The sequence below is a fragment of the Girardinichthys multiradiatus genome, chromosome 1 (genome assembly GCF_021462225.1).
Source record: "Girardinichthys multiradiatus isolate DD_20200921_A chromosome 1, DD_fGirMul_XY1, whole genome shotgun sequence".
Classification (NCBI taxonomy): Eukaryota; Metazoa; Chordata; class Actinopteri; order Cyprinodontiformes; family Goodeidae; genus Girardinichthys; species Girardinichthys multiradiatus.
In genome coordinates, this window is record NC_061794.1 from 39,042,334 (window position 1) to 39,056,926 (window position 14,593).

At 42.9% G+C, this 14,593-nt stretch overlaps 1 protein-coding gene across 1 annotated transcript; it reads right to left on the reverse strand.

Moving 5' to 3' along the window:
- Positions 1-5,478: 5,478 nt before the first annotated feature.
- Positions 5,479-14,494, reverse strand: xkr7a (XK related 7a). The gene is made up of 3 exons (XM_047383595.1): positions 13,905-14,494; positions 9,412-9,611; positions 5,479-8,448 (listed from the first exon to the last, which is right to left on the reverse strand). Exons 1-3 carry the CDS (start codon positions 14,438-14,440, stop codon positions 7,487-7,489), a joined length of 1,698 nt encoding a protein of 565 aa, XP_047239551.1. The 5' UTR covers positions 14,441-14,494; the 3' UTR covers positions 5,479-7,486.
- Between the last annotated feature and the right edge of the window lie 99 nt (positions 14,495-14,593).

Consider the following 14,593-nt stretch of genomic DNA (forward strand, 5'->3'; position numbering starts at 1 on the left):
TTGATTGTTAACTTAATGGCTGGTCCTGAAATACTTTTATTTGCTATTGGTGATCATTCCTGATCTTTTTTACAATCCCTGAAGGTGAAATCAGTTGTGACAGAGCACAGCCGTTCAGTCGCGTTCTTTGTTTCTGCTTATATAGGTTGTTTTCAACTACCTATATAACCGAAATCTGCTGATTTATTAAGTAAGTTCATCCTTTATTAGCTCTCACAAGGTCCAGATGTCTTAAAACAATGTAAAGTAAGTTAACTAATACTTAAATTAAAACAAATAACAGTAGAAAGGAATTGTTTTAATTGTAAAACTATTGTTTAACAATAAGAACCTTGATCAAAAGACTATTATAAGACTATAAACTGGCTTTTATTTATTCTAACTTAAAAGGCGGATCATTCATCATATTATTGAATGTTTAATGGCAATATCTAAACAGATCTTTTGAAACGAGGAGTTTCAACTTTTAACATGTGGTAACTGTCTTACTTTATAACCTATATGCATCATCTTGGGATCATTTAAGAGGTCCTTCAATGCTCTTTCATATGCGATTGGTTGTTGGACATGCAACTCTCCTGGAAATGTACATAACATGTATATGTAAAAAATAAATCCCATAATGATAGCTATAGCTATATACATATATATATGTACAACAGATCATCAGTCCTCAGTGACTATAGAACTGTTGCCCTGGCATCTCACATCATGAAGGTCCTAAGAAGACTCCTGTCATTCCCGGTGTGAAGCAGGAAAACATCTAAAAGAAGCAGGGCAGGGCACCTTGAGGACAAGGGTTGAAAAACACTGGTGTATGTCTTGTGGAGCAACCCCCTTACCGCTCTTCATCCTCTTAAACGCTGCCTTCATTTTCAAAGTTTCTTTACCACAAACAGCCAGCTAGCATTCAAAACAAAGAAATACATGCAATACAAATTGGTGAATATTTCTGAATTCTCAAAAGTGAATATTTTAGTTTTCTGATCTGAGAACATCTTTCTTAAGAGGCTGACCAACTAAAAAGTCTTGGAGTCAACAAAAATGTGCAGCCCTTAAGATAAGCCACTACAGCTGATAAAGGCTTCTTGGTATTCTCTTATTATAAACTATCAAGAACTGATTAGCAGCTCCTTGATCAACGTAGTTTTGTAAATTTTGTTGTTTTGTTTTCTTCCAATAATGTATTGATTGTTTTTACGTCAGTGATTTGTACATTGGATTGTTTTTTGTTGTCTCTGTAAGAAGTGAAGCACGTTTATTCGTGTTCAATCATGTTTTCAAATCAATACTTAAAAGAAAAGTCACCACCTAACTACCTGGAACCTAACTGTCAAATAAAAACTGTTTGCTTTGGAAAACAACTCGACAGCTGGGTCTATAAAAATAATAATAATAGTTGTTAACGTGGCAGTTGGCCCTAGATGATCATCTAGGGTTCACAGTTGTTGACTTGTAAAGAGTGAAACCTAAGTGAACAGAAACTGAGTTGTGAAAAGCTTTCATTATCTTTTTGACAGCATGCCAAAAAGTGCCACTAGTCAGTTATGTTCTGTAACTGACTCCAGTCAGAGTGTCTGTCAACTACTCTTGTTCAGTCACTTGTTTAATCTTGTAGCACATATTCCTTTGCAGTCGCCTCTTAATGAGCCATTTGTTTAAATCAGTTGTTTGAGGAGGGAATTTCCTAAAATATACAGGACACTGGCCCTTTAAGAGTGCAAAAGAGGCACAGACCCAAAGCCGTTTTATATTGTGGCATTATATACACGTCATAAAAATTAAATTACACTGTATTTAATGGCACATCTTTTGTCGAGATTAATTAGAGGGGAAAAGAAATTAAATCAAATTTTAAAAAAGCACCTTTTGTTGTTACACATCCTCTGGCTTTTTTGGAATCTTGAATTTTATAACTATGAATTTTATGTTGGAAAACATTATTCTTCATTATTCAGCTTCCAATATTTTCGTAGAGCAGCTGAACGATGTGTTATCTACAGATTCATCCATGAATTTCCAGTTGGACTGGAATCCAGACCCTTTGCTCTTTATAGTATTGAACTAATCTGCACTTGCTTCACGCATAGGACTGATGCATTATCACCCAGAAAAACAACTTCATTATCACCAAACCTGCTTTGGACTGATGGTATGAGAAAGTGCCACCCTGTGCATTCCTGCAGGGTACCATCTGTCCTTCTCCTTTAACTGAGATGCAGCCACACATCATCAGTGACTGCTGAAATTTGACAGCTTTCCATAAATCTGCTTGGACACAGCACTCTGAACAGCCAGCTTCCTTAGCAATGATATTCTGTGGCTTATCCTCCATGTAGAGAGTGTCAGTGACTGTCTTCTGGACATCTGTCAAGTCAGCAGTCTTCCCCATGATTCTGTAGGTCAGAACATGACAATTACATTAGATTTATACAGTAAAAATGTTTGTTTTTAAATTAGTCCTTTGTAATATTCTTATTTTCTGAGACAATTTGGGTTTGAAAGGCTTGAAACATTTCAGTCTATGTGAAATAATCTATACTGTGTAATAGTTTTACTTTCTGAAACGAGCGACAAAAAATATAGAATGTTTTCACAATATTTAATTTGTTTAGATATACCTCCAGTATATTCTCAGTTGATTCTCAGCCAACAGGTTTTTGTCCAGAATTGCCATCTATTTTGCTCCATCCATCTTCCCTTCAGTTCTGACCAGCTTCCCTGTTCCTTCTAACGAAAAGCAGCCCCGCAGCATGATGCTGCCACCACCATGTTTCAGAGTGATGTGCAGTATTAGTTTCTCTGATTGATGCTCCTCTTCCTCAGCCTGTTAGTTTAGGTGGGTTCTCCCACCTCAGTTGTGGATCTCCTCACCTCATCGTTTAGATGCATGGCTATATCTTGGTATGTTAGCAGTTGTGACATAATTTTAATATTGCAGATTGTGGAGTAAACCGTGCGCTGTGAGATGGTTAAAGCTGGGCAGATTGTTTTATAACCTACCTTCCCCATTTCTGTATCCTGGACCTGTCTGGTGTGTTCTTTGTTCTTCATGATGCTATTTGTTCACTATTGTTTTTTTTAATGAACGTCTGAAGCCGAACTCTTCCCAGGCCCGAGTTTTTGCCTCTGCCACAGCCCGGGCCGCAGCACGCTTGGCCTCACGGTACCCGTCAGCCGTCTCAGGAGTCCCACAAGCCAACCACAGCCGATAGGACTCCTTCTTCAGCTTAACTGCATCCCTTACTGCCGGTGTCCACCACCGGGTTCTGGGATTGCCGCCACGACAGGCACCGCAGATCTTACGGCCGCAGCTATGGGCAGCAGCATCGACAATAGATGCAGAGAACATGGTCTACTCGGACTCTATGTCTCCAACATCCCCCGGGATCTGGTCGAAGCTCTCCCGGAGGTGGGAGTTGAATACATCCCTGGCCGAGGGCTCCGCCAGGCGTTCCCAGCAGACCCTCACTATGCGCTTGGGCCTGCCAAGTCTGACTGGCTTTCTCCTCCTCCAGCGGATCCAACTCACCACCAGGTGATGATCAGTGGACAGCTCAGCCCCTCTCTTCACCCGAGTGTCCAAAACATGCGGCCGAAGGTCTGATGATACGACAACAAAGTCGATCATCGACCTCCTGCCTAGGGTGTCCTGGTGCCAAGTGCACTGATGGACACCCTTATGTTTGAACATGGTGTTCGTTATGGACAATCCGTGACTAGCACAGAAGTCCAATAACAAAACACCACTCGGATTCAGATCGGGGAGGCCATTCCTCCCGATCACGCCTCTCCAGGTGTCACTGTCGTTCCCCACGTGGGCGTTGAAGTCCCCCAGCAGAATAATGGAGGGCCTTCAGGTTGGAGGGGAGTTCCTGCCTCAAGTGGAGGAGTTTAAGTATCTCGGGGTCTTGTTCACGAGTGAGGGAAGAATGGAGCGGGAGATCGACAGACGGATCGGTGCAGCTGCCACAGTAATGGGGGCGCTGTACCGGACCATTGTGATGAAGAGAGAGCTGAGCCGAAAAGCAAAGCTCTCAATTTACTGGTCGGTCTACGTTCCTACCCTCACCTATGGCCATGAACTTTGGGTCATGACCGAAAGAACGAGATCACGGATACAAGCGGCTGAAATGAGCTTCCTCCGTAGGGTGGCCGGGCACTCCCTTAGAGATAGGGTGAGGAGCTCGGCCATCCGGGAGGGGCTCGGAGTAGAGCCGCTGCTCCTCCACATTGAGAGGAGCCAGTTGAGGTGGCTCGGGCATCTATACCGGATGCCTCCTGGACGCCTTCCTCGGGAGGTGTTCCAGGCACGTCCCACCGGGAGGAGGCCCAGGGACGGCCCAGGACACGCTGGAGGGACTATGTCTCTCGGCTGGCCTGGGAACGCCTTGGGCTCCCCCTGGAGGAGCTGGAGGAGGTGTCTGGAGAGAGGGACGTCTGGGCGTCTCTGCTGAGTCTGCTGCCCCCGCAACCCGGTCCTGGATAAGCGGAAGACGACGAACGAACGAACGTCTGAAGCCCTCACGGAACAGCTGCATTCATAATGAGATGAAAATACACTCCAGTGGACACTTTGTACTCATTAAGAATACTTTAAAAGTTTGCACTGGATTTATTTAGGGGTATTTGGTGGCTGAATAAAAATGCACACCACTTTTTCAATTTTCTGTATAAAACATTTTTAAAATTCATGTTTCATTTACATTTCACAGTTATACTTTTCTGTTTTATTTAGTCACATAAAATCCCGCTAAAACCCATTGAAGTGTGTGGTTGTGACATGACAAAATGCAAAGGTGTTCAAATGGTACAAATACCTTTGCAAGGTAACGTAAATCCTGTTTTCTTAAGTTGAATTCATACAGTTTGGTCACAAAAACTGACTCCTATATTTGTTCATTTGTCTTTTTTCTTTTTTTGTTGTGATTTGTTTTATTTTCAAGGCATAGTGCTTTGAGTTTTTGGCACAGAGGCTTTGATTTCTTTCTTGGCGTTACCTAAATGTTTCCTTTTTACAGTCCAAATTGTTTACCCAGCTGAATGAGAATAACTATTATTTTTAGCTACTGTATTGATTTATCTTACTGAAAATGTTTTATATAATTTAAACTAACTGCCCCCTTTTGGGGACATTTTTTCCTATCCGCCAGCTGTGAAAGCTCATTACGGTGTGCAAACACTGTCTTCAGACACCATACTCATTAGCATTATTAGACTTACAGGTAAAGTAAAAAGTGAATCCATCCTTTTTGTCTACTTGATCTGGAGAAGGAATATTTAAGACAATGCTATTTAATTACTTTGAGTTACGTAATAGAAGGCGAGAGAGTTAAAAAAATCAGTTCTGTCTCATATCTGTGATTTGTATTTGTTGCCATAAGTGAATTGATAATCCTCCCAGAGTGTTGATTCTATATTTTTTGTTGCCAGAGGTCGTATAGAAAGCGTGTTTTGAATCAGCAAGGAACAGCAAAGTTCAGGTAAACAAATTGCTCTTTATTTTAGCAACAATACCACAATGAAATTGTCATCACCTTCTTGTTGATAAATTTTTACTTTTTGTATCAGAACAGCTGGCACAACCAGCTTAAGGCTTTTGATTTCAGCTTTGTTTCTGAGGTACAGCCCCACCCAGGTCCTGCCACAACCAGCTCTTTTTACAGTACACTTTATGGTTCTCACATGATGGACTCAAACATTTAGCACCAAAACTAAAGCCTGACTGGCTTTGGGAAACTGCAGCAGGGATAGCAAAAAAAAGAGTCTCTGTGGGCTGTGGATCTATTTTAGTGTCGTTTCGAAGAACAAACTAAGGTCTTACCAGAGAAGCGTAACATCTCAATGACATCATTTCAGATGAATTCCTCCTAACCCCCCCACCCAGTTCCACTATCTTTACACATGCTGGTCTGTGAGCTCGGACAGACACCCCAAAAACACAAGATTCAGAAATATCAATTTTCTGTCCACATTATAGAAACAAAACCTTGGTAAGATTTAGATTTCAGGTCAGAAACTCATATATCTTTTATCCTAAGAAAAACACTTTGTCATTAATTTTGGCTTAAAAATGCCCAGATTGTGCTAGGATGGTAAACTGGAAAAGATCAGTTAAGTGTCTAAAGGTGATTGTGCTTCCAAGGTTTAACCTTTGAACCAGACTGGTCTGAGGAATTAGACCGCTGAAGAAAACAAAAACACACAAAGACTTTTAGAAGATTTGTGTCACATTATAGACTTCAGGAAATATAATGAAGCAACAAACTGTCCATCCATTCTCCATTTTAACTTATATTTTACTACTGTACTTTTGTTGTTGTACTTTTAAATTGGGCAAAAATGATTAAGAACTTTGGAAATTTGAGTAAGGAAAAGTAACAACTATAAAATGTCAGGAAATCAAAGCACAACCAAAATTAAGCCTCATATTTGTACCACAACTACTATCATGGCTTTGATTTTTGGATTCAAGAACTAGGAACTGCTTGTTTATTCTACATTTTTTAAGATAGTTACTCTAAGAAAGTATCAGTACAGTACAACAACAAACACTGCTGTCCCTCTAAAACATCCTCTTCATTTTACAGTAATTTACATGTTAAATAATAATAATCTGTCATGTAGCTTTTGCTGCTTAAGATGGGGTAAGTAAAGACATGTAAAGTCCATCACAATTACATCCTGTAAAAATGATGAAAATCACAACAAAAATGTTTTTCAGCACACATGCATTCTTAAAAGAGAAAATAATGATTTAACACACTGCTTGTAAACAAATTTCATTTTTTTTTCCATTTTAGCTGAAATAAGAACCACAGGAATGTTAAAAACTTACTAACAAGATGAAAATGCTTAAAAAGCCTTGTTTTAAATATTCACACTGTCCCCAGTTTTTACATTCAGCCTAAATCTTGCTTTTACCTTCCACTCTTCAGAAACTTGCAAAATGATTCTAAGCTACTGAAAATGACAAACACCAAGAAAACTACCAGTGCCGTGGTTCTTATAGATTGTTTGCAGGATTAACATTTTTAACAGCCTCACAGAGTCACTCAGCAGTGTTCTAGCTGCCATAAATAATCCTGCATGCTGAAGGCTTGTCTCCGCTGTCGACCCCCTGCAGAAGACGCCTTGGTGCTCCCTCACGGAGGAGCTACTAACAGCGTCACTTCTCTGCCTGCCTGTGCTTTTCTCTAAGTTCACCTCTTGTGCCACATTATGACCTGAGAACTGATATAGAAACCAAAGTATGCTCCTTCTGTACACAACATTGCAAGGTTTTTTTTTTACCCTTTTTCTAGCAGAACATAAAGACACATCACTCCACACCTTTCATTGCCTGTTTGTGTGCACTGCCTGCCAGCAAAGAGAGCAATCAGAGCTTATGGAGCTGAAACAGACTGTGCACCGACAGCAGTCTTCCTGCCATCTTCACTTAAGGCTGGATGTCCACGTGGTTGTGAGTCACAGCATCTTCGGCACATCACACTGTGGTCTCGTATTCCATCACTTCTTTGGCTGTGCTCAAGCAGCGGTACTGAATCCTTGGCGTGACGGGCGCGGCGCTCTCGAGCACCAGGATGGTTTTACGCAGCCGGCGGTCAATGAAGTGAGCGTCCCACGCTGGGTATTTCTTCCTTGGTAAGTCTATTCGGATGACGGGCCCCTCTGTCCTGGGTTTGAGATGAGGCATTAGGGGCTTAGCTCCCCTAGGAGGGCGTACCTTAAAGACGTCTCCATCCATCCCAGGCACACTGTCCAACCCTTTAGTTCTCTGAAGGGTCCTCGGAGGGCTGCTAACTAGATCTGGAGGGAGGCTGGAGGTTGGGGAAGCCAGCATGTCCACAGGTACCTCCTTCTGTACTATATAACCCCACCCTGACATGGAGCCATCAGGGTGCAGCAGGCAGTAATACACAAACATAAAGAAGGTGCCAAGAGCGTAGCTGCTGGCTACCACACACACCATGATAACGGTGTAGAAGTCTGGGCCGCCGTGGTGCTCTGTGGTTCCACGGCACATGTACCAGGCAGTGGTGAGCGCCACGTTCTCAGTGAACACTGTCAAGCTGTAGATGAGCAACCTGCAACGGGTGCGCCCCTCTCTGACACTGAACCAGCAGAAAACATACACGATGCCCACCATCATGTTATAGATGATCTCCTCCCACTTGGACATGCAGAAGTCAGTCTCGCCTTGGATTATCCAGAAGGTCATGATGCACCAGTGGGCCACGATGAAGATTCCAAAGTAAAGCTGGAATATGGAGGCGAACAGAGCAAAGGCCAGCGCGCGAGCACCGATGGTGAACAGGTGCCACAGAATCTGGACCATCACGGCTTTGTAGGTCATGGGAAGCTTGTCATCTCTTGAGTCTCTCAGGACTTTCTGGTAGGAAGAGATCATCCAGGCGAGGGATAGCAGTGAGGTAGAAGCTGAAATCCCTGCACAGACAAGATCAGGAGAGATTAGAGGGATGGGCCGATTTTCTCACCATTGAGAACAAAAAGAGTTGACAGTGCCTTGCAAAAATATTCAAACGCCTTTAACTTTTTCACATTTTTGCCGTATTATAACCCCAAACTTCATTGTAATTACTGGGATTCTCGAACACACACATTTTGAAATCATGCTGTGGGGATGCTTTTCTTCAGCCGAGACATGGAAAATGCTCAGAGTTGACAAGAAGCTCGATGTAGCTGAAAGCAGGACAATCCGTGACAGAAACCTGTTACATGCTGCAAAGACTTGAGAATAAGGTGGAGGTTTACTTTCCAGCAGGAAAACAAGCCTAAATATACAGCCAGAGTTACAACAGAATGGCTTAGATCAAAGCGTAATCATGTGTTTGAATGGGCCAGTCAAAGCCCAGACCTAAATCCACCAGATAGTCTGTTACAGGATTTCAAAATTGTTCACAGATGCTCTCTTTCCAGTCTGGCTAAGCTTCAACTATTAAGAAGGGGGAAATAATTTAGTCTCTTGATGTGCAAGGCTGGCAGAGACTTGTAGCTGTAATTTTAGCAAAAGGTAATTCTCTGAGGTTTTAACTCAGGGGGGCTAGATACAGATGCACGGCACACTTTTCATGTTTGGATTTTTTTCTAATTGAAAACCACATTTCCTTTTCCTTCCAATTCATCATTACATGCTCCTTTGTGTTGGCCTACCACATAAAATCCCAAGAAAATACATTAAAGTCTGTGGTTGTAATGTTAAAAGAGGTCAAGGGGTACACATACTTTTGCAAGGCTTTGTAAATGTCTTCACCTCAGCATGGTCTCTGATTGAGGAGAGCTCAAGTGACTCATCATGCACAGTGTGTTCACTGTGTGGGCTGCAAAATTGTGTTTGACAGATGTGATGCTAATGGTCTTTGTGGTGATTGGTCACTGGGGGGCACTCACCCTGAAGAGGCAGCACCTGATTGGTGTGGATTATGATGCTGAGCTGCAGCACCAGCTGCGGAGCGCTCTTCAGGAAGGACTCCAGCAGACGCAGCATGCTGATATCTGCACTCTCAAACATCATGCGCCAGTAATAGTGCCGGCGCTCCGGGTCTCCATGCCAGCGGCTCTGCACTCCCAAATACAAGGTGTGGACATACCTGTGCATTAGAGGAAGATTCACATGCTGTCACCAGAGCATTAGTTTCAGAGGAAAAGGAGATGTTTGAAAAGGGATTTAGATTAAACTGAAACTCAACTAAACAGTTTGCTAGTTATAATTTTAGTGCAGACTAGAGAGAAAAATATGGAACTTGTCTTTAATTTCTTTTCTTCAAAAAAAAAGGAACAAGGCTGCAGAAACAGCAGGAAGAAAGAGAGAAACAAATCCAAATAAATGCTGTCAGCATCCGTTTTTATGCAAAATTACTGTATTTAAATGATTGGCTTCACGAGAACTGGACACATTGGGAAAATGCTGATAAATTTCAGTGAGCAAGTGAGCACTGAAGCAGTAAATGTCTCTGTAATTGCCTTGGGAAAGAGGGTCAGAAGAGATTCATGTCAAGGAGACTACTGAACCACAAGAGAGACTCTATGCAGAGATACATTTTGTCATATTACAACTCCAACCTTCAACGTGTTTTATTTGGTTTTTAAGTGATAGAACAAAATAAAGCAGTGCATAACTGTAAAGTGGAAGGTACGTTTTCTATTTTTTGTACAAATACAAATCTGAATAGTAGGGCATGTGCTGTACTGTGTCAAGGGGGAAAAGAATACATGGTTTTCGACATTTTTTACAAATAAAAGCTGAAAATGTTTGACTTGTGAATGCATTTGAATTCAGACAGAATTAGCTTAATTTACAGCTGCAAGCTTTGTTTAGAATGTTGCTACAAGCGTTGGACACCTGAAGACTAAAAATCTTTGGTCATTTTTCTTTTTAAAACCCCTGAAGCTTAGTCAGATTGGTTGGAGACCATCTGTGATTATCCATTTTCAAGTCTTGTTACAGATTCTCAATTGGATTTGGTTCAAGGCTTTGACTAAACCATTCTAACACATAAATATGCTTTGATCTGAACCCTCTGGCTGTAGGTTAAGGGTTGTTGTCCTGCTGGAAGATGAACCTCCATGAATGGTTTTAGTCTTTGCTGCATTTAACAGGTTTTCTTATGGATTATCCTGCATTAACTCCATGAAGCTTTGCATCAGCTCTGACCAGCTTCCCTAAAGAAAATCCCCACCCCCACACCATGATGCTGTCACCCTCATGTTTCACAATGAGGATGGTGTGTGAAGCGTGATGTGAACGCAACTAATGTTTTGCATGTAGGCCTAAGAATTATCTTAGAGTTTCAACTGCCCAAATCACCTTCTCCCACTTGTGTGCTGTCTAACCTCCATGGCTTTTGGTAAACTGCAAACATGTATTCTTGTGGTTTTCTTTCAACAGTGTATTTCTTCTTGCCACTCTTCCATAAAGGACAGGCTCATGGGAGTGGGGGCTAATAGTTGTCCTGTCAACAGATTCTTCCACCTGAGCTGTAGATCTCTGCAGCTCCTCCAGAGTTACCATGGGTGTCTTGGCTGCTTTTTTGAGTAATCTCTTTGCCTTAGTTTAGGTTGATGACTGTTTTGATAGCTTTGCAGCTGTGCCATATGTTCTCCATTTTCAGATGATGGATTGAGCATTACTCAATCAGAAGTTAAAGGCTTACTATATTGCTTAATAACCAAACCCTGCTTGAACTTTTGCAGAATTGTATCCCTGATCTTTGATCCCTGATGTGTTCCTTGTTCTTCATAGTGCTGTTTGTTCACTAACATTCCCCAACAAACCTCTGAAGCTTTCACAAAAGAGGCGTATTTACACTAACCAGCCACTTTATTAGGTACACCTGTCCAACTGCTCGTTAACGCAAATTTCTAATCAGCCAAATCACATGGCACCAATTCAATGCATTTAGGCAGGTAGACAAGGTCAAGACGATCTGCTGTAGTTCAAACCGAGCATCAGAATGGGGAAGAAAGGTGATTTAAGTGACTTTGAACGTGGCATGGTGCCAGATGGGCTGGTTGAATATTTCAGAAACTGCTGATCTACTGGGATTTTCACGCACTACCATCTCTAGGGTTTACAGAGAATGGTCCGAAAAAGAGAGATTCTGTGGTCACAAATGCCTTGTCGATGCCAGAGGTTAGAGGAGAATGGCCAGACTGGTTCGAGCTGATAGAAAGGCAACAGTAACTCAAATAACCACTCGTTACAACCAAGGCTTGCAGAAGAGCATCTCTAAACGCACAATAAGTCAAACCTTGAGGCAGATGGGCTACAGCAGCAAAAGACCACACTGGGTGCCACTCCTATCAGCTAACAACAAGAAACTGAGGCTACAATTCGCACAGGCTCACCAAAATTGGACAATAGAAGATTGGAAAAATGGTCAAAATTTGGCGTCAACAACATGAAAGAATGGATCCATCCTGCCTTGTATCAACGGTTCAGGCTGGTGGTGGTGGTGTAATGGTGTGCAGGATATTTTCTTGGCACACTTTGGACCCCTTAGTACCAACTGAGCATCGTGTCAATGCCACAGCCTACCTGAGTATTGTTGCTGACCATGTCCATCCCTTTATGACCACAGTGTACCCATCTTCTAATAGTTACTTCCAGCAGGATAAAGCGCCGTGTCATAAAGCACGAATCATCTCAGACTGGTTTCTTGAACATGACAATGAGTTCACTGAACTCAAATGGCCTCCACAGTCACCAGATCTCAATCCAATAGAGCACCTTTGGGATGTGGTGGAACGGGAGATTCACATCATGGATGCAGCCGACAAATCTGCAGCATCTGTGTGATGCTATCATGTCAATATGGACCAAACTCTCTGAGGAATGTTTCCAGTACCTTGTTGAATCTATGCCACGAAGGATTAAGGCAGTTCTGAAGGCAAAAGGGGGTCCAACTCGGTACTAGCAAGGTGTACCTAATAAAGTGGCCGGTGAGTGTATACTGAGATTGAATTAAACAAAAGTGATTTTTTTTTTTACTAATTAAGTGACTTCTAAAGGCAATTGTTTGCGCTGAAGGGGCTAAATACAAATGCAAATCACACTTTTCAGATTTGTATTTGTTAAACATTTTGAAAACCATGTATCGTTTTCCTTCTACTTTACTATTATGCACTACCTTGTGTCGATCCATCACATAAAATCTCTGTAACAGCTTTTTTTCCCCAGTTTCCTCAACACAAAGCAAGCCTTGAAATGTACACATACCGATAAAATAGAGCAGTAATGAGGGTGAAAGACTCACAGAAGGATGCTCATGGTTTCACTGCACTCCATCCATGACACATATCACATCTCATTTGAGCTGACATTCAGTTCAGGTTGCAGGCTTCAATTGATCCCCGTTCACCTGACTAAATGTGTATCAGTGACAGATCATTCGTGAGTTAACAGCTCGGGGTAAAACACACAGCACTAATCCTCTTTAATGTGCAGACACAGTGCTGTGAGTGTGGCACCCACGAACAAGGTACGCAGACACACGCGCGCTCACACACAACACAGCTTTAATGGCATTACCGGTAATTTTGTGCTGCCACAATGTTTTAATGTGCTCCTGGACACACTCACACTCACTCAGTCTCTGTCTCCGGGCGGAAGTATGGGATCAATACTGATGTCTCAAGAGGAAGGAAGACAATGGGCACAGAAACACACATATTATGTTGTCCTACAGGTACATCAAACAATATGAATCCACATTGTGTTTCTTTAACACTCCCAATCGCCAAGTATTTATATATTTTTCTAAAAAAAGTAGTATTGTCTTACACCCCTCCTTCAACTAGCAATAGTTCAAACCTGTCAAAAACCATCTGAGGACTTAAAGTCTGAGTACCAACTCACCATCACTGACCGACCAAATGACCTACAGACCTACTATTGTCCATCTGGGGTTTTGTAATGTCTGGGCATGTGTCATAAATACGTTTGTGTCAAAATAACTGTTTTCATGTTAAGACTGAGAATTCACATTTTGATAGAGAAAAGTATTTAACACAGGCAAAAAGCAAAATGCCTTGTGAGTGATTAGCCATTCTTTCAAAAAAAATACAAAATAAAAGGTTTATGCAGAGATGATCTTATAATGATGTGGACTTGTTTAAACATTTCCAAGGGATGATTGACCCAAGGCCAGCCAGGGGGTTAGAGTGAGTGGGTGGAGTCTAATCCCCTTGTAAACCAGGGGAGACATGTCATACAATGCAAAAACAATCATCCTTTTTTGGCACAATTCTCCCTAAATGATTAGGTTTTGTAACAGCAGAGAGGGGTGCTGGACTTTACAGGGTGTGCTCACACAAAAACAGCCAACACAATAGCAGCGACAGTGTTCCGAACCTGCCAGATCATGACCAGTTTTCAGACTTACCTCCAGACCTGTGCCAGCTGTAAAATGTGAATGAGGGCTTGAAAGAACCACATGAAGGCTCTGCAGCAGCCCCGGACTCGCCCCCCGCTGGACGGCCCCGGCAGCACCCCGGCCGCGGCAGCCCGGCCAGCGCCCCACTCGCCGCTGTCCTTGGTGCTGAAGTCGCCTCCCTCCGTTCCCGACGCTGCCACCACAGCGGCCGCGGCGGAGCCGCTCTCCACGGTCTCCGTGAAATCATACGCGAACCACCGAAAGCTCAACACCTGGACGACCACGGACGGGACTATCACAAAGACCAGAGTCAAGGCAAAGCGCCAGTACTGCTTCCTTATGTAGTAGTCAGCAGCCAGCCACAGGTCTGAGGCCCCGTCCGAGAAAAAGACTAAAAGGACGCAGAGCGTCCAGCAGAAGTCCTCTAGGCTGTACCGATGCTCGTTCAGACGGCGCTCCCGGGGTGCCGGGTCGGACCTGGCGGGACACTCGGGTGGGATTTCGTTTTGCGGAGAGACAGGAACACCATCAGATTTCGCGGCCATGTTTGTTGAGGGGAAGAGAGTAAGAGATGGTAAAATGATGGAAGCGAGGGGGAGGGGGCGAGAAGCCTGATGGACCATCAGGCGTGTGGGGGAGAAGGAGGGGTAAGGAAGTGAGAGGAGGGCCGGGACAGGCGGGGAGCTGGGGAGCCACCA

Excerpts from the sequence above, each read along its gene's own strand:
- xkr7a (XM_047383595.1), bottom strand. The coding sequence starts at position 14,440 with ATGGCCGCGAAATCTGATGGTGTTCCTGTCTCTCCGCAAAACGAAATC. Across the intron at positions 9,612-13,904 it reads CAGCTGGCACAGGTCTGGAG|GTATGTCCACACCTTGTATT; the intron begins GTAAGTCTGAAA and ends TCTAATGCACAG. Across the intron at positions 8,449-9,411 it reads TCAGGTGCTGCCTCTTCAGG|GGATTTCAGCTTCTACCTCA; the intron begins GTGAGTGCCCCC and ends TTGTCTGTGCAG.